Raw genomic sequence first — 9,103 nt, forward strand, 5'->3', positions numbered from 1 at the left:
TTTCCCGACATATCCTTTTATTCAAATGGATCGAAAAATTAGAACTATCGATCAGTGCTCAAATGATCAATATCTATTCATCTATGTCGAAATCCGCATAACATAACATGAAAAAAAAACAATATTCATTTCTATTGTTTTAAAAGTATAGTAAAATTCGTACGGTCAATAGAAAATTTACGTTCCTCGTAAACCTGATAACTTTTGAATGATGGGAATAAAAAAAAATATGCTTCATTGCTTTCGTTTTCAAAATGAATTATAGATATGACCGAATTCCTTACAAGTTTTGAAAGTTTGAAATATGCAGAACCGTATACAAGTACTACTGATTTATAACAGAAGTATTATTTGACTTTATTAATGACTGAACTGCAAGCATACATTAAGTACATAATAAATGTGAAATTGTTAGATTGTATACAGTGTCATGTATTAATATCAAACAGTACGAGGAAATCCAGTGATTCCATTTGGATAACGTTAAGCATCACAAAATGCTTTGTATTTGTCGAGAGATAGCCTCCATTTACACTTTTATAACTTTGGTCAAATCTGAAATGTAGAAATTTCTAAAATTAAAGCGTTACAACTAAAAACATGACGAAATTGCTGAAAGAGGAGTGATTCAGACTGACACATTTTATTAGACCCACGTTGATAGAATAGTTAAAACTTTATAATTATGTTTATTTATAATTTAATCGCTATTATATTTAAATGCAAACATAGCTACGCCCTCAATTTCGAAAGTGAAATGAATTAGTACTCCTCGCCCATCTTCCTGCTTCACAGCCAATGCTTTAATGAACACCTTGTGTAACCTTAGCAAAGCAATATATAGGCATAGAGAAGAGAAATGCGATAATTCACAATTTACGAAAGCTTTGACCACAAGAACAATAAGTTTTGGAGTTACTTTTTTTTTTATATGATGTATCTAATCCTCTTCATTTTAATTCTTTCGCTCAAAAAATTGTTTGTACTTGCCATATACATGTAAATCAAGATACTGGTGTCAAAACAAGTCTTCTTTGATACACTCCCTCTGTTCTAACGTGAAGTATAATTATGATTGCCAAAGAAATATATAACATACATACCGGCAAGGTAGCAATACAAATCATAAGTAGAAGAAGGACAAACACAATATCGTGGCTGAAATTTTAGAATATGACATTCAAACTCATAGCATTGTAAAATTAGCAGTAAGACAGTTTTTATACTTACCTTCATAATCTATTTTCCCTTGACTATTCACCTCTGCCTCTTTTATCAAAGACTTTGCCTCCGATTCTGATAGTCGTTCACCTTTTGTTGTGACAATTTGTTTTAGTTCATTGGCATCTATCAATCCTTCTTCATTTCTGTCAAAAACTCTGAAAGCTTGTCGTATTTCTCGTTCTTCGTTCTTTCTGGTATTAAAATGCTTTGCATATGCATCGAGGAAATCACTATAGTCCACCATTCCTGCACCTTCAGTAGATAATTATTGCACCTAAGTTATCGTCGGAATCATGAGTAGGTCCTAACATTTAGCTCATACATAACTAAGGGAAATCTTTCTGGAAATTAAATTTCTAATCCTATCTATAGTGTAACGTTTATTATTAATATCTATATGGATATAGGATGGACTTAAACCCTGGTAATTTTATGAACAAACTTTTTTTGCTGGAGACAGCTTTTTATTTCTCGGTAAGATCTTCAGCAAATTAATCTAAATTACAGAACAGGATTTTTTTAGGAATTCAGCAAGGAAAGTCTTATTCAAATCAAACTTAAATCTTTCATCACGAAAACGGTAAGAATCAGATGAAAACACAGAAAGATAACAACACATCAAAGTGGAATTAAGAATACACTATCCAGCTCCCAATCCATGTATATTGTAAAATAAATAAGAATACATAAAAACGTCAAAGATACCAGGATTATAATTGTGTACGCCAAACGTGCGTTTCGTATACAAAAGATTCAATGTTATGATATTACAGTCTTGAGGAATATAAAAAATTGAAAACAACACGTTTAATAATTTCATGCGTCCGAAGCGCTTTTCTGGATTTACCTTCATCAGGAACGCTCAATGCCAAACATTTGAAATCCGAGGGATGTATAAGTACCGAAACAGATGAAGAGCTATATGACAAAAATACCTAAAACAAATAGCCAAATTCATCTAAGGTCAACTTTGCCTGAGGGAGTTGAAACCTTAGTTTCTTTATAATTTCAAAATTTATAAACGGAAAATTTTAGAAAAGTTTGTTATAAATCATGTCAATACCAAAGTACTGACTACTGAGCTGATGATACCCTCGGGGACTGATAGTCCACCAGCAGAGGTATCGACCCAGTGATGTAAAAAATTGAAAACAACACGTTTAATAATTTCAGTTACAGCTAAGAATTATTATATTGATACATATTATATATTACTTGCATGGTTACAGTATAATATATCATTGTTACACTTACGATCTGGTCTTGTTGATTGAAACATTTCTTGCAGCTCTTTCTCTGAGGGATTGTGTCCCATACCCCGAACTATAGTGGCATAGTCATCCTGTGGCAATTTGCCAGTTCCCTCAGTGTCGTACAAATCATACATATCTCTGATTTCTGCAATAACAGATTTAAAATGTAGAATAACGGGTGCAGGTTATAAATGACGAATACAGAATTCGTGTTTCAATATATTTAAATAATTGTTTATTTTTTACTTTTATGAGTAAATCTTAAGTACTGTGTCATCAAATATCATGGTAAATGCAAAAACGGATAAGTCTTAGAAATAAATAAACGCTCCTGGAAAGAGGAAAATAAAATGTGAAATTGAAAGTAAAAACGCTACTCTATATTGAAATTAATGTAGATTAAGCATGTGTATTTATAAAAATCATTTACAAAAGGGGTTTTGTTTAAATATGAGATGAGTTTTCTACGTACCATCTTTTTCTGCCTGGCCTAATGAAGAAGCCTGTAAAATATATTTCAAAATAAGATATCTTGATGTCTTTTTTGTGTAACTGTCTATTCATAGAACTAAAATACTAAAACGTTATTTATGTTTGCTTCTTAACTAGAAAATGTCCAATCAATTTTTAATCTAGAAGACATTTTTATTTTGCACAATCTTATTGTTCCCCTTTCGCTTAGACGTGAAGTTAGTATCATAGAACGAATGTATATTCATTTTGTACAAAAGACTTTCAATAAAATACACATTTTATGTTAACTTTTTGTATAATCAGGATTTAAAACTTACCATTATAAAAAGTAAAGCAAAGCTATATAATTACAATTAGTTTTGGACATTGATATATACTATACAAAAGAAACCAAAAATCATTTCATTAGTTACAAATAGCCAAAATTATATTATGCCATTCATGCGTTTATAATTATTTAATAGGAAACAAGGTCACAATGTTTCAAATACTATATCAAACTTACAGCAATTGCAATTATATGTACAAAGTATACGTGATGCTATCGCTAACAAGAAATTAATTATTGACAATATAATTACTTTTAATTTGCAGAAAACAGCAGGGTTACATGAACAACAATGAATTATAGATTAACAGGTACATACACATATATTGAAAAATGAATCATTTAAACTTCTAAACATTGTCTTTTTAACTTTCGTTGATTTGTAGTAAGACAAAGAGAAAGGTAGCATTGTACCGGATCGTTAAGCAAATTAATTGAACCAAATTTTAAAGAACATATGTGTCGTGTTTACAACTATTTCGACACTATTTTAACTCTAGTGCCCTTAAACATACACATGCACAGTCGATATGGTAAGTAAAAACAAATATTGTTTTATTTTTTTCAGTTCTGTAATCGTACTTTCAAATACAAAAGTCGTGTTATATTGCATACATCTTACAGCTTATGATTTCATTTATTTTCAAAGCTGTTTCAGGTGTTTTTTTGGTCATTCAAATGATAAAATATACAAAAAGAATTTACGAGTTTTAATTGAAATTTATTTACAACTCGTGCGTATTTTCATTCTAAATCACAGGTAAACACATTATTGATAAATCAACGTAACGTAAGTCAACGTTAGGGACCGTCTTGATTTTGTTGTAAAGTGTAAAAGGTCTTTTTCATCCTTGAAGACATTCAAGCAACTTTCATGAAAAACAAGCAATAAAATTGTAGTATCTAGTATCTAGTAACTAGTATCATAATATTTGAATGGGATTTTGTCTATAAATGTGCTGTCTCCTTTATTCTCGAAATAATCATCTATTTTGCCTATGATACCTTTAGCCTAACAGTTCACCATTAGAGGCAGCAACCCAAGGATGGTAAATTTCAATTTAAAAACAAATTCTTTATAGATACCATAGCTATGTTCGAGTTTATAGATTAATCTTTATGTTATTTTCTTCTTTATTACAGGGTGACGGGCTAACAGAAGATCAAATAACAGGTATCTATACCCAATATTACCTTATAACTCGGGCGTAATTCACGCCTTCTAATTTTACTACAAAAATATGACAGATCTAGTCGTTGAACATTAACAACACAAATAAAAGTGCAGTCTTTCCATACGAAAGGGCATATAGCAAAAAATCTTAAACTATTGCAGACAAAATGCAAATACAGCACTAGAAAAGAACATAAAATACAATTAATACCTTTTTCGATCATATGATATATGTATCCGACACACATACTTTTCATTTCATAGATGCATCATGTGATCTGAGTTTCTGGTTTAAACTCTTGATAAATGCATATATTAAGCTATGTTTTCAAGTTTGAAAATTACTTTATATATCAAATATTTCAGAAATTAAAGAATGTTTTACATTGTTTGATAAGGACAATGATGGTTTTATCAATCCACAAGAGCTAGGTACTGTAATGAGAGCGTTAGGACAGAATCCCACAGAGGCTGAAATAGAAATGTTAACTAAAAACTATGATGAAAGTGGTAGGTATTATGTGTTGTTTACTAGAAAATACAACAAACGTAATCATTTCTTTTAAGTACTTTGATTTAATTTGAGTTTAAAACATGGCTACCATTGTGAAATATGCAGAAAGGGAGGAAAAAAATGTACATTTTTGTCAATATCTAAGATGAGTGACTGGCATCCGATTTGCCATATAAGGAATAAACTCGGTATAGATGCCATTTCATGAACTTGCAGCAAGGTGAAAGGATTTTTTGTGTTGAAGGCCCTCTTTGTGACTTTGTTGAGAAGAAAAGCCGAATAGAAACGACAGTCTGATGATTTGTTGTTTCGTCTACTGCATTCCGTATTTTGTGTCATGAGTAAATACACCATATTCTTTCTTTTCTCTATCCTCATATTATAATTACGAAATCATTATTTTGTTACATGCTCAATTTAAAAATAGGGTGATGTAAGTATGATTGCAATGAAAAAAAGACCATTAAATCTAAAAATACCATTATTTTTCTCTCTCTCAGGTAATCAAACTGTAGACTTTTCTGAAATGTTGAGTATCATGACAACTCGAATGAGACCAAAAGACCCTATGACAGAACTTCAAGAAGCATTTAAAGTTTTTGATAAGGATGGGAAAGGATTCATCGATTCCAAACATTTCCGACACATAATGACAACTATGGGTGAAGTTATGTCAAATGCTGAAATAGAGGAATTAATCCAAGAAGCAGATAAAGATGGAGAGGGGAAAATTAATTACGAAGGTAAAGTTCAAATTATATGATACTTTTGGTTACTTAATAATGTAAAAACAAACAAATTTTGAAAATCTGAAGACATATAAAACAATAGAAATCCGAAGAAAATAAAACAAGGGAAATCCAGAAACATCAAATAATAAAGCGAAACACATACTGAACACGATATTCTTTCCAGTTACTCTTTTAAGCATAAATTGATTTTTATCCCACTGTATCTTTTGCATCTCTTTTAATCCATAGCACTTGCTATTGGTCGTCTGGATACCTTCGGGACTAACATACCAATATCAGCGTCACAGCAATTAGTGCTGATTGATAAATGATACGGCTAATGTCCCCTTAATTCATTTGACAATAAGGGATTTCAATCTGTGCGTATTTTGAGAATGTAACAGCATTATGTTTTGATTGAATGAAAGTTGCTTTCTTAATATCCAGTGGCAAATAGTTCATGCATGTTCAGGACGAGAATAAATAAACAGTAAATAAAAAAGTAAGGTTCTATCAATTGGATAAAATTGTAAAATTATTAAAAAATCTCTAAATTTCATTATTTAGGTTATTTGATATTCGGATTACGCTATATCTGTTTCATTAAGTTGACAACTTGATCCACTGTTCCAATGCTAATAATAGTGAGATAACAATGACTTTCTAAAGAAGCACTTGAATTCAAAGATACTTTAAAGAATAAGTCAATTTTCAAATATTGATATAAGAAAGGTGTGAGGAAAAAAAGGATGTGACAGTGTCCCAATAACACTAAAAAACAATATCCGATCTTTAAAGAAAGGCAGGCACCTACACCAGCACCAGGTAACTTGTAACTTATTTCAACAGAAGTGACCAAAACATCAGTCATCAAAATCTAGATAGATCAAATACTCTGATTGTATATTGTTTATATGTATTCAATATTCATAGAGTTGTACCAAGAAATCAAACAGATTATGACATACAATTTTATTTTCAGAGTTTGTGATGACGGTGACATCAAAATGATAAAGCAACAAACATATATGTTGAAGATGTGAACAGTTTTGACTTTGACAAGCATTTATTTATTATTTATTAAAAGGAAGTACACATTTGTCCTTCAAAACAAGAAACAAAAGTTTCTAGTTTTCGCACAACAACTTTAAAGTTTCTAGATTCTAAGTTATGAAAATAAAAGGATTTAGTTTATTATAAGTTCTTAAAGTTAAGTGTAAAAACTGCAAATTTAAACACATCTTGTTTTTCTTTTTTTTAACTATGAATTTGTGATCTTTTATCATCATTTAATGCTCACATAAAAAGAAGAAGATGTGTTATAATTGCCAATGAGAATACTCTCTACCAGAGACCAAATGACATAGAAGTTAACAGCTATCGGTCATCGTACGGTCTTCAACAGTGAGCAAAACCCATACCGCAAAGTCAGCTATAAAAGGCCCCCAAATGACAAATGTAAAACAATTCAAACGAGAAAAAAAAACGGACTACTTTATGTACAAAATAATGAACGAAAAACAAATATGATATACAGCAACAAACGACAACCACTGAATAACAGAAAATCATATATATGGGTTTTACCCTTCTTTATTTGTATTATAACCATAATCAGGTAATAACTTACATTGCTCCGTCTTTGGTTGTCTGTGTATTGCTAAATGTTTTATAGGCTGATTTTTACTTTTCATCGTTTTTCCTTTTTTGCCATACTTTTGTAAGTTTCTCTTCGGCTTATGAATTTTGATTGTCCCTTTGGTATCTCCCGCCTCTATTTTTACAGTAAATAACAATAATGGATTTCAGGATATTGGTTGTCAAGATGCACATGATGATGAAAAACAAATTCTCCATAAGACACCATGACTGAAATATATTTTAGGAGGCCTGAACTTTATTCAGTATTTATATGAACTGTGGTCTTAAAGGGAGAAAATGCTGCAATAAAAAAATATAAATTCCATGACGGCTATAATTATGAATTTAAATTCATATCGCTGTACTTGAAAGCCCGATTAGGGGTATTACATCCATAAATGGGAATACTACCAGATATGAGATTCCCAAAGACCTGTCTTAAAGTTTGATAAGAAACCATTGTGCCAATTAGGACAAAATTCTAATATTTTTAATCCAGCCCCATTATGTGTCATGCTTGTTCGTTTATTGTTTCGTCATAAATCAGACCGTTGGTTTTTTTCTCGTTTGAATTGTTTCACATTTGACAAGTCGGGGGCTTTTTATAGCTGACTATACGGTATGGGTTTTGCTCATTGTTGAAGGCCGTAAGGTGTTTTATAGTTGCTTTAATCCATGTCATTCGAATTGATTTACAGACTTTTGGCATGGAAAAATCACATGAAGAATGTGGCACGGTTAAACATGTATGCGAGTGCTCATATGTCCCGATACAGTGGTTCAACAGTACAATATAAGAATTAAGCGAAAACACCAATTGGAAATGTGTTGAGTCATCAGAGTGACACGAAGCACAATCTTACATAAAGACAATAGATCTAAAGTACCGATCTAAGAGTCACAGTTACTGAAAGCAAATCCAAAGCTAATAACAACTAATAAATAAATCATGTTACCTAGACTAAAGTATTAATCTGTACACATTCAACGGATTTAGTGTAAGACGTCATATAAAGTTTGGGAAAACATGACCTTGTGCAATGCCAAAATAAAGGTACATTGTATCGACAGGAAGTTTGAATTTATCAGAATCAAATGTTCGTACCGATAAAAACAAAATTGACAGATCTTACTAGGGTGTTAAACTGATATCCTTGAAGAATAATTCTATTCAAAGGATCAGTAAATTTACATGGATCACCTTCGAAAAAAAGGAAAAGTAAGGTATGAGTACGAAAAATCGTACATTTTGGTGTAGAGCTAACCGTGTGAAATTGAAATATTTAAATCTCGGAAAGACAGTTATTGCTGTTTATATTAGTTGTTTTCAACGTAATCTCCCTTGGGTAGATTTCGGCATTATATTTAGAGTATTCTTGATTATTTAACATAACAATTTCATAAAGGTAACGGTAAAAAAAAGAGGCAAAATATATCAATAGGATAATACATTAGTCGAAAACAAACTGAATCGGATAATGCCATGGCAAAAAAAGAAAAATGATCAAAAGACAAACCAGAGCATACAAAACACAACATTGAAAACTAAAGACTGGGCAACACGAACCCCACCAAAAACCGGGAATGATCTCGGATGCTCTGGAAGGATAAGCATATCCTGCTTAACATGTGGCATTCATCGTGTTGTTCGTGTAAAAAAAACGGTGATAAATCTGTTCGTTAGGTCACATTCGGAGAAAAAGAGGACAGAATTGTCGCTATCTATGAAACAGATATTCCGAAAAGGTCAACCAACTCCTTATG

The 9,103-nt window shown here is 31.3% G+C and overlaps 2 protein-coding genes across 2 annotated transcripts; one reads left to right on the plus strand and one right to left on the minus strand.

Annotated features, from left to right (window-relative positions):
* Positions 1 to 332: 332 nt before the first annotated feature.
* Positions 333 to 3,378, minus strand: LOC127738159 (neo-calmodulin-like). The gene is made up of 5 exons (XM_052249302.1): positions 3,269 to 3,378; positions 2,950 to 2,980; positions 2,479 to 2,622; positions 1,231 to 1,476; positions 333 to 555 (listed from the first exon to the last, which is right to left on the minus strand). Exons 1-5 carry the CDS (start codon positions 3,269 to 3,271, stop codon positions 530 to 532), a joined length of 450 nt encoding a protein of 149 aa, XP_052105262.1. The 5' UTR covers positions 3,272 to 3,378; the 3' UTR covers positions 333 to 529.
* Positions 3,379 to 3,650: 272 nt separating this feature from the next.
* LOC127738155 (calmodulin-like protein 3) lies at positions 3,651 to 6,938 on the plus strand. Its single transcript, XM_052249296.1, has 5 exons — positions 3,651 to 3,812; positions 4,423 to 4,453; positions 4,820 to 4,963; positions 5,468 to 5,710; positions 6,681 to 6,938. Exons 1-5 carry the CDS (start codon positions 3,810 to 3,812, stop codon positions 6,707 to 6,709), a joined length of 450 nt encoding a protein of 149 aa, XP_052105256.1. The 5' UTR covers positions 3,651 to 3,809; the 3' UTR covers positions 6,710 to 6,938.
* Positions 6,939 to 9,103: the final 2,165 nt, after the last annotated feature.

The sequence above is a fragment of the Mytilus californianus genome, unplaced genomic scaffold, assembly GCF_021869535.1.
Source record: "Mytilus californianus isolate M0D057914Y unplaced genomic scaffold, xbMytCali1.0.p SCAF_4, whole genome shotgun sequence".
Classification (NCBI taxonomy): Eukaryota; Metazoa; Mollusca; class Bivalvia; order Mytilida; family Mytilidae; genus Mytilus; species Mytilus californianus.